Raw genomic sequence first — 16,868 nt, forward strand, 5'->3', positions numbered from 1 at the left:
CCATTCAAATAAATTTTTTTTTAAATTTAAAGGCAGAGTGACAGAGAAAGAGAGAGAATCTTCGTGTGTTGGTTCCCTTCCCAAACGACTGCAACAGGCTCTGGGACAGGCCAAAGCCAGAAACCAGAACTCCATCCTGGTCTCCCATGAGGGCGACAGGAACCCAAGTACTTGGGCTATTATCCACAGTCCTCCCAGGTACATTAGCAGGAAGCTGGATCAGAAAGAGGGCAGGCAGGACTGGAACCTGCACTCTGATACGGGATGTCAGCATCGAAATTGGCAGCTTAACCCGCTGTAACACAATGCAGGCACCAATCTTGGCAATTTGGAGTCCCAACAGTGAGAGTACACCAAAAAACTCCTTTAAGCCTACACAGAGACAGATCTATAGGAACAGCTATCGCTGACAGCACTTCAATTTTTACTAGGTATGGGTCTGCCTTGTTTTGCCAATGTAGGGGGACCAATCATGTTCTTGAGTTCATAGCGATGCAATTCTTAAATGGTCAGAAATATCTGAAGAAATACTCTGAGCCAAACATCAGCTACACAGGTTGAGTCTTTTCTCAAGCTAAAAAACTGAAAAAAAAAAAAAAAAAAAAGGTGTCTTGTAGAGCTTAATTCCTAAGTCATTGAAAGAGAGATGCCCACTGTCTTTTGTGTATATCTTGTAAGCAGAATGACTCTTAAGTCTATTAAAATATCCTTGGCTGAGGTTGTGCCTATCAATGTCAGGCATTCCAGAAGAAAAGTAAATCCAATTACTCAAATATTCCCAGAAAAAAATTCTTCTTTGTGACTTATGTTCTTCCATTTTTCTACTTCAATTGAGGTCAACTTCAACGTGAGTTTAACCCCCAACAAAACAAAGGTGGGAATGCACCTCGGAAACTGGTTCTGTGACCCTTCCTCTTTTACCTTGGAAATTTCAGCCTGGCCTAAATGAAATACATCAAGAAGGTGGAGGCAGTGCTATGGGCTGGACTAGAAAGATTAGACTTGTTAATAGAGTGTTGATCCCATGAGTAATGCTCACAGCTGTGGCATCCAACAATAGAATTAACATTTCAACAGGAAGCAGAGAGCCATCCCTACCGAAGAGGCCACCCGATCCTGCTTCAGAGAGCTGAACAACACAACAAAAAAATTACTCTTCCGGAGGCTACGCAAAGTGTGCCTCCTAGGGTACCACCTATAGATCTTTTCAAATGAATAATTTCGTTGTACAATGGCGCAAGCTTAACAAACAAGATCAGTGGGTTAAAACGCTATCGTAGAAAAAAGGTCGTTTTTTTTTAAGTGGCAAAATGATTACGTCTTCTGGTCCACGCATCTTTTTAAAAGCCTTGGTTTCCCTCCCCTTCCCCCCAAAGGAACTGCTGAAAAATGTACTTGGCGAGCGCTTTGCGAATCATCTTACACAAGTCACCCCCGTCTTATCTTCGGAATGAACCAACTCATTACAAACTCAGCGAGGTTCCTCAGTCCTCCGTTGCACTTCGCCCTGGCACCGCAAAAAATCGATACCGCATTCCTGCTAGAACCTACTTCGAATTTCCCCACGGTGGATCCCACCGTCGCCCATCGAAGCCTGCAGCCCGGCCCACGCGGCTTTTCCTAGAGGGAGCGCGGGCGAGCGAGGCCCGGCACAACCTCGCATCCGCGGAATAATGGCGTTTGGAATTCAAACACCTGAAATCGAGCTGCCCAGAGCTTTTCAAAGCCAGTAACGCCGGACAGACATCGCACGGAGGCGAACCCCGGGGAGGGCAAGCGCAGAGCCAGCAAAGCCGCACCCGGGGGAAAATGCTCCGCGAGGAACGAGAGAGACGCGCCCCTCGACCGTCAGCCGGGGGCTCGGTTCTCGGCTCTCCCACGCCCCCCGTGCAGCTCCCTCCAGAACCGCTTGCACCCTCCCGGCTCGCCCGGGAAGATCATCCCGGTGCAATTGCGCTCGCCCCTAATAAACCACTGCCGCGGCGCCCCCAAAATCGCGCCCGCTCCCTCCCCCCCAACGCCCATTGTTCCCGGGTGGCCGCGGGCAGCGAACGCCCCCGGGCTGAGCGGGTAGCCGGGACCCAATGGCTCTCACTCACCCGCGACGCCGCACAGGAGTACGAAGCGCAGCAGAAGCGCCATGGTGGCTGCCCGAACGTGGGCGGCGGCTGCAGGTAGGCGGCTCTCGCTCTGGGTCTCGGTCTCCCAGCGCCTCGCGCGCTCCCGACTGGCTCCCGGCAGCCGCGGCACCTCGGCACCCCCGCCCCTCCGCCTTCCCCGCTCGGCAGGTGAACGCGCGTCACTTCCGGCAGCGGTCCGGGCCGCGCAGCGCAGCGCGGCGAGCCGGCGCTCTGCGGGCTGCGCAGGTCGCCATGGTAACCGGGCTAGGCGCGCCGCAGCTCCTAGAACCTTTACCACCGGGAAGCCTTGCCCCGGCAGGACTGCGCCTCACAGTGTGCGGGTAGCCGCCTCTCACTCCCTGAAGCCAGACCCGGGGTCTGCGCCCCCATCCCTGCGATAGAATCAGGGTTTCGTGCCCGGGGGCCGTGTCCAGACAACTGAACCCGCAGTCACGCCCTCCCTGCAGGCGCAGAGCAGGACAATGCGCGCCGCCTCGCTCCAGACCCTGAGGGGATTGGGTGCGATCCCCACCCCCACCACTCCTCGCCCGCACCCACCCCGCCGACCCCTGCGGCGGTAGAGAGGTGGGGGTCTCCAGGCTCCGGTTGCACCTGCGGTGGCCGGGGCTGCAGGCAAAAGCGAAGCAGGAGGTGGGATTCTCCTCAGGCGGCCCGGCAGGTGGGCTGGCGTGGAAGGCGCGAGGATTTTCTCCACCTCCAGTCGTGACTGCCGCTGCGGATTGGGAAACATCCGTTTTCTCCCCTTACATTCCAAGCTTATTCCAGCCCAGGGGGAACCTACGAGGACCTGCTAACGAACTTTTAAAGTGGGGCCAAGTAGGGGTGGCCTGAGGCATTGTGGGACGGGGGTGGAACGGGAACCTGCGGAATTAGAGATCTTGAAAGGCCCTGTCGGTGGCCCTCCTGGTGCCTGCTTGTTCTCGTGTCCTTTTGCGGCTGGTGCTCGGTTGCTGCAGGTGCCGGTCGCTCTGCCCCCAGGTAGCGTTTATGTATAACTGCAGAGAGACGGTGTTGCACAACGTTCCGTCTCTGGAGTGAATCGCAGAAGAGAACCAAAGTGGCGCGGTGGGTAAGAAGAGCTTGGGCTCCGGGGTCGGGCAGTCCCTGAGCAAGTTAAGTGACTCAGAAATGGCTCCCACCTCAGGGGATTGCTAGGACAATTAGATGAGATGATGCACAAAAAACTGGCCCTGTGCCTGACACATCGTAAGTACTCGGTATGTAGAAACTAATAAAAAGAAAGTGGAAAATTCTTATTATTTATTGAACCAGAAAAGAGAAAGTGTGGAGAAAAAAAATATCAAGTAGGAAGACCAAAATTGTAGTTCAGACGTACTTGCAATCCTGGCTGCACATTAAAATTATCTGAGTAACTTTTTAAAAAATAGGTACCAATGCCTGAACCTCACACTGATGATTCTAATTTAACTTGATCTGAATAGAATCCTGGCCTATCTACGAAACATTCAAGTAGAGATGTGAGACAATGTAAATAATGGCTAGGGATTTCTGTGCAGAAAAAAATTCTACAGAATATAAGAGTTTATACATATTTGGAATTTAACTCTTATTCATCGTGTTACACTTTATGAAATTCAGTAGAAGAAAGCAAGTATTGGGGTTGTTCAATAACTAGTTCACCATGTTTATAGTTTTTCTTATTATTAACTGGTTCATAATAGCACACATTTGTTGTAAAGTTGCTACCATTACTGACTCTGTTCCAGTAGAATTAAACTCACCCTTCTCTGGTCTTTTCAGCCACCTAACTAGAGTAAATCTTAGAAATTACCCAGGAGGATCTTCATCTTAATCTCTTTCCTAGTCCTGTTTCTTAGAATCCATACCTGTTGCCTCCTCCTTTTTTGCATATCTATAAATCATTTATCTTATTCTGAATATTTCTAGAAAGCCAAAAAGTCACCTTGTTCATCTTTGTCACTCTTGGAAGCACATCATATAGTGGAGTCTCAAGTATTTGTTGAATTGAATATTTATTCCTGGATCATATATGAATAAAAATTATTTAAATATCCATGCAATAACAGTTTATACATGGGTTCACCTTTTTAAAAGGTATTTTTCAAATGTAAATTTTACAAACTGTTTTCTGCAGTTATGCAACACTTATGACATCTTAAAAAGTTTTTGTCAGCTTGGAAATTATGTCTCCTGTAAACTGTAATGAGATAATCTCATTAATTCTAGAACATACAAATTATTTATTGTTTTGTGTCCTAGATAATCACCAAGCACTTCATACTGTATATCCTGTAAACCAACAGAAAGGTAATTCCTGTTCCATCAGGAAAGTAGTAATTATAGAGACATAAATAACTCTGGTTAATAAAGCTTCTATCCATACATAAATTTCTCATCAGTAATAGATTTGTCAACACATCCAGAGGTGATTAGAACCCTATAATCACATTCAAAAGTTGACTTAAGAATTCAAGGATTTGCAGCTTTTCCCAGACTGGAATATGAAGGCATGTAAAATAAGAAATTTTCTACTACACATGACACTGCTGACTTTCTATCTTCTGGAAAATGGTAATATTGTTCTTAATAAGGAATTGAGGTTTCTCACTAGTGTGTGTTGCATGTACATTAAAGTTGAGACTTTTGATTTTTAAATTATTTTCATAATTTACAGGTTAGAGAATAATTAACATAAACTATGTTTAGAAGTATTATATACAAACTATGTATATAAATATATTAAATCTTATTTGATAATCTTTTAACATTCTTTTATAAGAATATTCTGTTCCTTCTCATTGCTGCTTTATCTTTTTTGGTCAAATTTCTTTTCTCCAATTTCTAGTAAGTCATGGTTTTCTGATCAAAGATTAAAATACAGCAGTAAAAAAAAAAAGTACTGAAAATTCTGAGGGATGTTTTTATTGTGATCTCAGATTGGACCAATTCAGGGGAAACCAGAAATCATTTTGCAAAAAGACCACTAATCTCTAGTACTCAGGGTAAACACAGAGTGATCAACTTTCTAGAAAGATGCCTGGAAGAGGACTGTGCACATCAACTTTAGCACAGACAAGTGAACAGGTGTATAACCATGTTGTAGTCGACAACAGAATGCATTTGATGGTTGTCTCTTTAGAGTATATCACCTATTTACACAATTACCTTAGTTTGTGTAAGTATATGATGTCTGCAAAACAACAAAACTGGCTAAAGACACATTTCTCAGAACGTGCCTCTGTCATTAAGTAACGTGCGACTGCATGTGAACTTTCACTTAATCCACCCTAAACCAGCTGGATGTCCCCTGGTCCAAAAATCTTCTTTTTACTCATTCCAGAAAATAAATATCCAGACTTAAGCCAGAGTGCACAGGGATAGAGATGGATCTCTGGTAGCTCTTAGAAGGTTCACTTTGACAGCTGCTGGTTTAGAATTCAACTTTCTTGAGTGGATTCAGTCAGTAAACTCATCTCTGCTTCAAAATTTTGATATTCTGTTATCTTTGTCCTTGTGCCTTGATTGGTGTTTTCTGAAAAAAATCCATTTAAAGTAATTTTGAAGAACTTTCAGGAGGCTTACAGATAAATGCATGTATTGAATTCTCCACCTTTTTTTCAGAAGTCTGTCCTCTATTAGAGTGGAATATCTTCATGCATATTTAAATTTTAAAAATATAAAGATGATAGACATCTTTTCTCTTGAATAATAGTCCTGCAAGGACCTTACTGTGTTTTAACTCCTATCATCACTCTGCTAAATTTATATTATAATCTAATATTTTTCCTGTCTACCTTACAAATTTTATTTTTAAATATGTAGTCAGTGTTTAGTTAGATTTGTCTGCATGTTTGTCTTCCCATTTCTTGCATCTCAAACTACTTCTATGATCAATTTTCTTCTCCTGGAAGTATGTCCTTAACAAGTAAGTTTACTGGGAGTCTCTTTAAAGTCAACTATATTTCTATTGATCAAAAGTATCCATTCTGAAAAAATCTCACTATTCACTTTTTTTTTTTTTTTACAGTTTTATTTGTTGATTTGAGAGCTAGAGCTCCAATCTGTTGGTTCACTCTCCAAACGCCTGTTATAGCTGAACTAGAGCTGGAACTTGGGAGTTGGAGACTCAATCCAGTTTTTTCATCTGGGTGAGAGCAGCTCATCACGTGAGCCATCACCACTGCCTCCCAAGTTCTACACTGGCAGGGAGCTGGAGTCAGGAGGGAGAAGCTGGATATCAAACCCAGACACTCCCTTGTGGGACACAGACATCTGAAGCCTGACATCTGCTGCCCCCTTGGTATTCAAATTCTTATTGAATGTTCCTTTTCCTACATTCTCTTTATTAGCATCCTCTGGGATGCAAATTAGATATATGATACATTTTCTCATTCTGTCCTTCCTATCTTATATTTTCCATGTATCTGATATTAGCTGGGATTTCTGGATAATTTTTTCAAGTATTATCTGCCAGTGACAACCTTTCTCTCCAGTTTTGTTGATCTACTATTTAATCTTCATTTGGGGTTTTAATTTAAATTATATTTTTCATTCAAAGGTATTTAGACTTTTTTTCACATCTACTTGGTTTCTTATTCCCTACTCATACTTCTAGTTATCTATTTTATTTCTTTAAATATATTAAACATACTTGATTTGTGTAATATGTACAAAAATTATAGGATCTGAAATCTTTATGTGTCTTTTGTTTTTGTTTTTTTTTCATTTATGCAGATTCCTGCTTAGGTCAGGCTTCTTTTTCCATGTGTTCTATGATTGTCTTTTATTGTAAGTTCATGTTTGTGAAGCTTTGTGTGAAATAGTTGAGGATTTTAAGTGCTTTCCTTGAGAGAGGATTTGTATTAGCTTCTGCCAGGATCCTAGGGACAGTAAAAGTTTTTAGAAGAATCTTTGGCATTAGGCTTCTCAGATTACAGTTAATGCAAATGTGGATCAGAAACTGCAGGGGGAAAGGCTTGTATTTAAATTCTCAGATAAGGTACATCACTCTTCTCATCTCTTCAGCAGAATTCAAACTTCATATTCCTTTGCTGATCATTCCCTGGGTTTTACTCTCTTTTTCCTTAAGATTTATTTATTAATTTATTTGAAAGACAGAGCAATTGAGAGCGTGAAAGAGAGGGAGAGATCTTCCATCTGCTGGTTCACTCTCCAAATGGCTGCAAAGGCAACTGCTCCCAGGGTCTCCCATGTGGTAGCAGAGGCCCAAGTACCCTATCTCTCTGTCTCTACCTCTCTCTGTAACTCGGTCTTTCAAATAAATAAAATAATCTTTTAAACAAATAAATCTCACCAAGGAACCTTTCTGCATGTCCTCCATCCACCTTATGAGGATCGGGTGCAGCTCTGCACCTCCTCCAACAAGTGGATTAAGAAGGGACTCTAGGCCGGCGCCGTGGCTCAATAAGCTAATCCTCCGCCCGCTGCGCCAGCACACCGCATTCTAGTCCCGGTCACTCCTCTTCCAGTCCAGCTCTCTGCTGTGGCCAGGGAGTGCAGTGGAGGATGGCCCAGGTCCTTGGGCCCTGCACCCGCATGGAGACCAGGAGAAGCACCTGGCTCCAGGCTTCAAATCAGCACGGTGCGCCGGCTGCAGCGTGCTGGCTGCAGCGGCCATTGGGGGGTGAACCAAGAAAAAGGAAGATCTTTCTCTCTCTCTCTCTCTCTCACTGTCCACTTGCCTGTCAAAAAAAAAAAAAAAAAAAAAAAAGGGACTCTGCCTGCTGCTGAACAGGAATGAAACCTGACTTCAAATCCCCTGCTCTCTGTCCAGGCAGGCTCAATCCGCACTCTCTTTACCCCCTAGTCCGTCTCCCCTAAAATGAAGTCTTTTCACCTTTGACTAGCCACTTCCTTGCCTTCTTCAAATCCTAAAATCTATCACACTCCAGTGTGGGATGCCACCATCACATGCAGCAGCTTAACCTACCAAGCCAAAACTCTTGCCCCCCCCACTTTTTTTTTTTGAGACAGTGACAGACTGATCTCCCATCTGGTGGTTCACTCCCCTAATGCCTGCAGCAGCCTTTCAAATAAATAATAAATTAATTAAAGTTGTCATGTATGACTGTTGATATAAAGCAAACTTGATCTAGGCAGGAGCATGTCATTGTTTATCCTTATTTTAAAAGAAATTAAGGGACCGGTGCTGTGGCATAGTGGGTAAAGCCGCCGCCTGCAGTGCTGGCTTCCCATATGGACACCGGTTTAAATCCCAGCTGCTACACTTCCAATCTGGCTCTCTGCTATGGCCCAGGAAAGCAATGGAAGATGGCCCAAGTCCTTGGGCCCCTGCACGCACGTGGGAGACCTGGAAGAAGCTCCGGGCTTCTGGCTTTGAATCTGTGTAGCTCCAGCCATTGCAGCCAACTGGAAAGTGAATCAATGGATGGAAGACCTCTCCCTCTCTCTCTCTCTCTCTCTCCCCTTCTCTCTCTGTGTAACTCTAACTTTCAAATAAATAAATAAATCTTTAAAAAAAAATTAAAATGTATTTGCAGGTCCTTGGTAAGCTGGCTTCAGGCATTATGTGTCTCTTCCTTCCTCCTCTCCTAATAGAGATAAAAAGATATGATGCGTACCTAGGGGGGAAAAGTTTTATTTAAACTCTTCAGCTTCATGTTCATAGTTTATATATTGGGTTAGAAGTATTTTTCTTTACTTGTTTGTGTGAAAAGCACTAAGACTTGCAAAATGAAATGGAAGTGTTTATCCTCTTGGGATTTTACACAAGCTCTGGTGGTGACTTTTAGGAAGAAAATTAAAAGAAATGATTGTAATGTCTTTTGTTGGTGACATACACACCCATAGGGCATTTTAAGAATAGATGACTTGTTGTTTGCATAATGTCCTGGGCATTGTAGATCAAAGATGCAGTGCTGACCCAGCATTCAAACCATTTAATTTGTACCCAGGTTGTAAATTTAAATATTACACAAGTGTATAGAGTCCCATATACTCTATAGTTTGCTGGTTTCTTTTAGGTTGGAGTCAGCTTTCTGTCTGATATATAATAACAATGCTTTACATTTATAGACAGTAGAAAATCTTTCATCCAGGGAGTTCAGAGAACTTAGCAATTATGATTCATTGTTTCTTAAAATAACTGCACAAAACTAGAAGCGACACGCAATGAGATAAACTGGTTGTCAGGAAAGAAACTAGGCTTTAAAGAATTGACTAGGCATTTCATCAGTCAGAGCTGGAATTCAAAATAAGTTCTCCTTTCTTTGATTGCATCGTAACCAGTAACACACATTTCTTCCTTATAAGTGTCTTCAGGGGCTTCAGTTACATTCGTAGTAAAGATAATGATTCTTAGCTCTGGAGGGTTTAGCTCGTAACTACCTCTCCAAGCTCATTTCATTCTGTAGCAGCAGTTACTTTGCAGGTACCCTTCCCTCTGCTTAGCATTTGACCTCCTCAGGTGAGTATCAGCCAGCCAGCCTTCTCATTTCAGATCAAATGCCCTCCTCAGAAATTCAGTTTTTAAAAATATTTATTTATTTATTTACTTGAAAGGCAAAATTACACACACACACATAGAGAGAGAGAGAGAGAGAGAGAGAGAGAACCTTCACTCTCCAAATGGTCTCAGTGGCTGAAGCTGGACCAATCTGAAGCCAGGAGCCAGAAGCTTCTTCCAGATCTCCTATATGGGTGCAGAGGCCCAGTCACTTGTGCCATCTTCTGCTGCTTTTCCAGGTGCATTAGCAGGGAGCTAGATCAGAAGTGGAGCAGCTGGGACTCAAACTAGTGCCCAAATGAGATGCCAGCACAGCAGCTGGCAGCTTTACCCACTATACCACAGCGCTGACCCTAGTAATTCAATTTTAGCATTAGTTTCTAAAATACCAGGTAGGGATGTGTATCATGGCTTGCAGCACGTTAAGCCCATGCTTGGGAAGCCTGTATCCCATATTGGAGTGTCAGGTTTGAGTCTCAGCTATTCCACTTCCAAGCCTGCTTCCTGCTAATGTGCTTGGGAAAACAGAAATGATGGCTGAAGCACTGGGGCCCTTCCACTCACGTGGGAGACTTAGATGGAGTTCTAGGCTCTTGGCATTGGCCTGGCAAGCCTTGGCTTTTGAGGAATGAAACAGTGAATGGAAGATCTCTCTCTCACACACACACCCCTCACTCTGCCTTTCAAATAAATAAATCTTAATAAAGTACCGAGTACCTCCCATTCAGAGCACTTGCCACAGTTGTAATTTTATACTTGAATATATTAATTATTTGATTACCTGATTAACACCCATCCCACTCACCCAACTGTAAGCTCTATGACACAACAGAAAATGTTTTCCTTTACAATTGTAGCCCCATGCATCACTTTAGTGTTTGATGCTATATATGATCTCAAAGCATATTTGTTGGCTAGAGGAACTGTATTCTTCCAGAATTTGAATGTAAATCCAATCCAACTTCAACTTGGAATTACAATCAGGGAGAAACTGCATTGCATTCTAAATTATCATTCTAACTTATTTTCATAGAAAAATGTATAGCCTGCCTTAATAACACAATTCAAATTAAAACTCTAGAATGATGAGCCAAACTAGGAAAGTGACAAAAAGGAGAGCGCCTCAGAAAGCTGAGATCAAGGGGAGCTATCATGGTAACACAAGATTTATCTCTGCTCTTTGGAAATCTAAGATTAGACAGGAAAGCCTGTGCATTATTTCTGTAGCAGATCACCACATAAATCAAAGTAGTGGATTCCTCTCTGTATCTCCCTTTTAGCTCCTAGTGAGGAAGAACTCACTGTAGATTTTTCTGGGGCATCTGAGGAGAGAAGACTGGATTTCCCTGGCCCTATTGAAGGGCTCACATCTGATAGTCCAGGGGAGCTGTACTCAGCAAAGGCCTTACTTGTCCTGCCCAGGTGCTCAGTGTGACAGAGTGGGCAGGAATCCCTCTTCTGAAGTTGTTCTTTCGATTGAACAGGAAGAACAATACAGGGTATCCTCCCCCCCCACACACACACCCACCTTTTAAACAGAGGCCAGTCAAAATTCTGTCTATTTTGAAAAGAAAACCCTAGAGGCAGTGCCAAGAGTGGATGGGAAGAAACAAAATGAAGGAAAACATTGAAAGCGTTGTTACAGTCATGGCAAGCGCTGGTGGGGTCTGAACTCAAGTTGTGCCAGTAAGGTTTGTGAGATACTTTAGAGCTCTCAGGTTTCTAGGTTTAGGCCATCAGTGGACAAGGGTTCTATTAACTCAACAGGAAGAGCAGACAAGCAGATTTAATGGAGTGCAAATATTAGATTTTCGGCACCTGGGAGCCATCCAAGTAGAGATGCTAGAGAGATGACCTGGCAGGAGATTCAGATTCTAGATTACACTCCTTTGAGGAATGAGTTTGTTTTTATATTGGTTGTAAATATAAATACCTCTCATAACAACCATGCTGCAAATATGGTAAATTTCCCATGGGAGCTGATTAAAAACCATTTAGGATATCCGTTGTGTTCCTGATTGAACATGACCAAATATCGTTTTTTTGTTGTTGTTGTTTTTTGTTTTTGACAGGCAGAGTGGACAGTGAGAGAGAGAGACAGAGAGAAAGGTCTTCCTTTGCCGTTGGTTCACCCTCCAATGGCCGCCACGGCCGGCACGCTGCGGCCAGCACACCGCGCTGATCCGATGGCAGGAGCCAGGAGCCAGGTGCTTTTCCTGGTCTCCCATGGGGTGCAGGGCCCAAGCACCTGGGCCATCCTCCACTGCACTCCCGGGCCACAGCAGAGAGCTGGCCTGGAAGAGGGGCAACCAGGACAGAATCCGGCGCCCCAACCGGGACTAGAACCCGGTGTGCCTGCGCCGCTAGGCGGAGGATTAGCCTAGTGAGCCGCGGCGCCGGCCCAAATATCGTTTATAAGAATGTTTCTGGAGTGAGGGTTTGGTGTCATCACTTGGGACACCAGTATCCTGTATTGGAGGGCCTAGTTTGAGTCTCAACTTCACTTCCACCCCAGATTCCTGCTAATACACACCCTAGGAGGCAGGAGACGATGAATACAGGTACCTACATAGGAGACCTTAATGGAGTTCCTGACTCCTGGCTTCAGCCTGGCCCAGCCTGACTGTTGTGGGCATCTGGGGAATGAACCAGTAGATGGAAGATCTCTCTGTGTGTCAGCCTTTTAAATACAATGAAAACAACAAAATTTTTAAGCTTCTGCGAGGACTTAAATTTGCGAGGCCAACTTAGTACTCTAGTAAAACCTCTTTTCTTTCTGTGACACATAATTGGGATTAAAGACTTACTTGCTACACCTTATTCTCTTCCTAATAGCAAAGGAGCATAGTATTCTGTAGTTTGTATGGTGTGGAATGAGTATTGTATGGTGTGGAATGAGTGTTGTATGGTGTGGAATGAGTGTTGTATGATGTGGAATGAGTGTTGTATGGTGTGGAATGAGTGTTGTATGATGTGGAATGAGTGTTGTATGGTGTGGAATGAGTGTTGTATGATGTAGAATGAGTGTTGAAGATGGCCCAAGTCCTTGGGCCCCTGCTCTCGTGTGGGAGACCCAGAAGAAGTTTCTGGCTCCTTGCCTCAGCCTGGCCCAGCCCTGGCTTTTGCAGCCATTTGGGAGAGTGAACCAGTAGATGGAAGACCACTCTCTGCCTGTGGCTCTCTGTAACTCTGCCTTTCAAATAAATAAATAAATCTAAGAAGGAGAAGAGAGAGGGAGAACTGCAGATATTTCAGATAGGGTTAAGTGATCTAACATGGAAGCTGCTGGTGGGAATGGGACGGAAAGCTGAAGTGAAAGACCTTGCTTAGGGTTGAAAGAATGAGTAGCAGGAGTGGTGAATCAGCAAGAATGGGAAGCCTGGGAGCCACACATCCCTGTCAGGTTTCTTGACCTTATTAATGAGTTCAGGATGATATCCACTGTGCATTTGCTAATAATTACTGGAGAGAGGGAAGTGAAGTGGAGGGGGTGCCAAGGTATTGTTGGAGTGGGCAGGAAAAGGCTGTTCTTTGGACACCAGTTGACTCTATGGCAAGGGCAGCCTTTCATGTGTATGCTCATCTAGTCAAGGTTGTTGAAAGAAAGAACATACTATCCCAGCTCATAATTCTAACTCTAAAGGGAGTTTGTAAACTTCTGATTAAGGAAGAAATCTAGAGGCTGATGCTGTGGTGCAGTGGGTTAAAGCCGTGGTCTGCAGCGCTGACATCCCATATGGGAACTGCTTTGAGTCCTGGCTGCTCCCTGTTCCACTCCTGATCCAGCTCTCTGCTGTGGCCTGGGAGGGCAGTAAGAGATGGCCCAAGTGCTTGGGCCCCTGCAACCATGTGGGAGACCCAGAATAAGCTCCTGGCTCCTGGCTTCAATTGGCTCAGCTCTGGCCATTGTGACCATTTGGGGAGTGAACCAGTGGATTGAAGACCTCTCTCTCTCTCTTTCTCTGCCTCTGCTTCTCTGTAACTCTGCCTTTCAAATAAATAAATAAATCTTAAAAAAAAAAAAAAACTCTAGTATTTTGCAAATGAGTATGGCATGATGACTAGGTGATCATACCTATCCCTACTTTAACATGTTTAAAAGTCACTTAAGTCTTTCTTATTCTTTTTTTTTTTAAATATTTATTTTATTTATTTGGAAGGCAGAGTTACAGAGACAGAGAGGGAGAGACAGAGAGAAAGAGGTCTTGCATCCACTGGTTCACTCCCCTAAATGGCTGCAACAGCCAGGGCTGGGCCAGACTGAAGCCAGGAGCTTCTCTTCTGGGTTTCCCACATGAGTGCAGGGATCCAAGGACTTGAGCCATCCTCCACTGCTTTCCCAGGCACATTAGCAGGGAGCTGAATCAAGTGGAGCAGTCGGGTTTCAAATAGCACCCATATGAGATACTGGTGTCTCATGCGTCAGCTTTATTCCCTATGCCACACTGTGGGACCCAAGTATTCCTTATTCAAAAGCACTTAAAAGGTTTAAGAAGTCCCCCATATCATTATAAAAGAATTTTATATGTTATACAAATACTTATAATGTTATACATTGTGATTTTATTTTTATGTAAAACTTATGGTATATAAAGATAAGCAGTGATTGGCTTTGTTCTTTTTTGATTTGTTTGTTTATTTTTTATATTTCCCTGGTAGTACTGTTGCTGAGAAATGAAGACAAGGGGCAAACCATGTAGGGGAGCTTCACTAAAGGGAGATTCATTTCTATTTTGTGGGTGAGCCAGACACCTCAGGTTTGGCAGGAATTCTGGGTGAGGATGGGAGTGGGTGGCAGTTGACTCTTCGTGGAAACTTAAAGAAAATGAAGAATTAACATTTAAGCATATTAAATATGTATTGATTCCAAAAATTGTTAGGTGTTTTTAATTTGTGCTGCTGGGTTTTGTTTTGTTCCAATGGAGATTAAATACTCTCCAACTGGAGCAGTAGAAATGCATTCAGTGCCCATATTGGACTCTGTTCACATAATAGGGATTTCTATACTATCCTGGAGATGTATTGGCCACATCTATTTTGAGTTCTTTATTCTAATGTTATGTATCTCTTACTTGCTTACTTAAAGAGATAAATCAACTTCTAATGAATTGTCCCAGAGTATCCCATATGGCTCTCAACACATGGCTGCTGCTTTCCTGAAATTCTTTTTGTGTAAATGCTCTATCATGCAGTAAAATTGCTTAATGGACAGGAGAAAAATCAAATGGACAAACATTGGCAACTCAAACAGAAACTCAGATGACAACCCAAAATGGATAATTAGGTTTGGTCTGAAGAACTGTAAAAATCCATCTGCCAAACAGCATGCCCACAGTTTCCAGAGTCCGACTTTTTGTAACAGAACTCAAACTAAGTAAAAAAAAATAATAATAATAATCCTGAACAGATTGTGATGGCCACAAAAATGAGGGGAGCCATTAAACATTTAACTGCCCCCTCCCTGTACCTCAGGTCAACTCGCTTGTCACTCATCTCCCAAAATCCCTCCCAACTTCCCAAGGCCCCAAAGGGTTGCTGAAAATGTTTAAGTGACTACACTGGGGACAAACCTAAAATACTAGGATGAGAAGTGTATTTTATCCATTAGCTATCTCTGATGTGATGTGGAATTTAATAGTTTGAATATAAAGTAGGGTCTGATTTGCCATTAGAGGAGGCACAGGTGAATTGCTGAGATGGAGTTGTCCAAAAGTAAAATGGAGCTCATTCCATTTAGCAGGCATCCTGATTTTAATATTGTTTCTTTTGAGTGTAGATGATTGCCAGGTAGAAATTATCTATTGGAAAACTAATAAATAGAATAGTGGTTTGACTTGGACTGAGTTCTCCCGGAAGCTGACCCTGAGGTACAGATTTCAGCGCAGGTTAGAGTTGATCTCAGTGACCACAGCAGAGGAATAGGGAAGTGAGACAACAATGGGAAAAAGTAAATGTAGGGTATGTTGATGAGTAGATTGTCTCTATGGATAATCAATCAATCCCGGTGGGATACTCTGTAAAATATACAGTGTGTCTTGGATTTGTTCCATCTGAGGGGTAAGAAGCTGGAATTTATTAACCAATTCACATCTTTTTATGATTGGAGGTTGTTCCCAGAGACATTAACTCCCAGGCATTCCCCATCTGTCCCTTAGGGGTCTATACACTCCTGAAGTTGAAGAAAGCCCTGAGATAGCCATAAGTATTTACCCATAGGAAACATGGAAGCAATAAATGCTAAGTGGATATGGAACAGGTACCTACAGCATCTGCCACATGGTTTTTGATCACTTGGAGAATTTGATTAAAGTTGTGGATCCTCTCAATAGAAAAAACAAGGGAATTAAGGATAATTTAAGCTATTTAATTTATTGAAATTTTCAGTTGTAGTGCCAAAGACCTTCTGTCTTTTGGAATTTATGTTGATTTACAGAAAAGAAAATTCACATTTTCTCAGCATGCTGGAAGGTGAATTCAGAAGTGGATTGGGTCAGCTAGGAAACTATCAGTCTTGGAGAGATTTGTGGAAGGACATATTATGAAATCTGAATGATTGACACTATTGTTATATTGAAGCACTAAAGTATTTATGGAGGAATTGATGACATGTTTAGTCCCTCTTAAAGATACAAAGGAGAGCTGGGGCTGTGTTGTAGTGGGTAAAGCTGCCGCCGGCAGTGCTAGCATCCCAAAAAGGGTGCCTGTTCAAGTCCCAGCTGCTCCACTTCTGATCCAGCTCTCTACTATGGCCTGGGAAGGCAGTGGAAGATGGCTCTAGTCCTTGGGCCCCTGCACCTGGGTGGGAGAAATGGAAGAAACTCCTGGCAGCTGGCTTTGAATTGGCCCAACTCCGGCCATTGCAGCCATTTGGGGAGTGAACCAGCAGATGGAAGACCTCTCTCTCTCTCTCTCTCTCTCTCTCTCTGTTTCTCTTTCTTTCTTTCTGCCTCTGCCCCTCTGTAACTCTGCCTTTCAAATGAAATAAATAAACTTAAAAAAAAAAGATATGAGGGAAGGAGGTCCATGTGTTCCTGTGGCAGATGGCATAACTAAGGTATTGTTGTAAAGTGTTACACCAGAGATAGGCCTACAGACACCAGAATAGCATCTTACCAAATTAGGTGAATTCTGGACCCCTGTTTGAAACTGGTAAGATCATCTAAAATTCCTACAGGAGCAGCATAATAGTCTTTCACTTTCCTTTTTGGTCAACTTGACTAAGTGTAAAAGAATATAAAAGTAAAATTTGTTCCTCATGC

At 43.2% G+C, this 16,868-nt stretch overlaps 1 protein-coding gene and 1 long non-coding RNA gene across 5 annotated transcripts in view; one reads left to right on the forward strand and one right to left on the reverse strand.

Annotated features, from left to right (window-relative positions):
* The window catches only part of CXADR (CXADR Ig-like cell adhesion molecule), an 84,719-nt gene extending 81,833 nt beyond the window's left edge, over positions 1-2,886 (reverse strand). For 2 of the 4 annotated variants that reach the window (XM_051858801.2, XM_051858800.2), the window contains exon 1: positions 2,679-2,886. In XM_051858801.2, the coding sequence (XP_051714761.1) occupies positions 2,679-2,871 (193 nt within the window). In that variant the 5' untranslated portion in view covers positions 2,872-2,886. 4 annotated transcript variants of the gene reach the window in all.
* A 147-nt stretch (positions 2,887-3,033) lies between these two features.
* Positions 3,034-16,868, forward strand: part of LOC103350595 (uncharacterized) — a 109,268-nt gene continuing 95,433 nt past the window's right edge. The window contains exon 1 of the long non-coding RNA XR_518566.4: positions 3,034-3,210. This is a non-coding gene — a long non-coding RNA (uncharacterized lncRNA). The remainder of the gene's footprint in view (positions 3,211-16,868) is intronic.

Source organism: Oryctolagus cuniculus, chromosome 4, assembly GCF_964237555.1.
Source record: "Oryctolagus cuniculus chromosome 4, mOryCun1.1, whole genome shotgun sequence".
NCBI lineage: Eukaryota > Metazoa > Chordata > Mammalia > Lagomorpha > Leporidae > Oryctolagus > Oryctolagus cuniculus.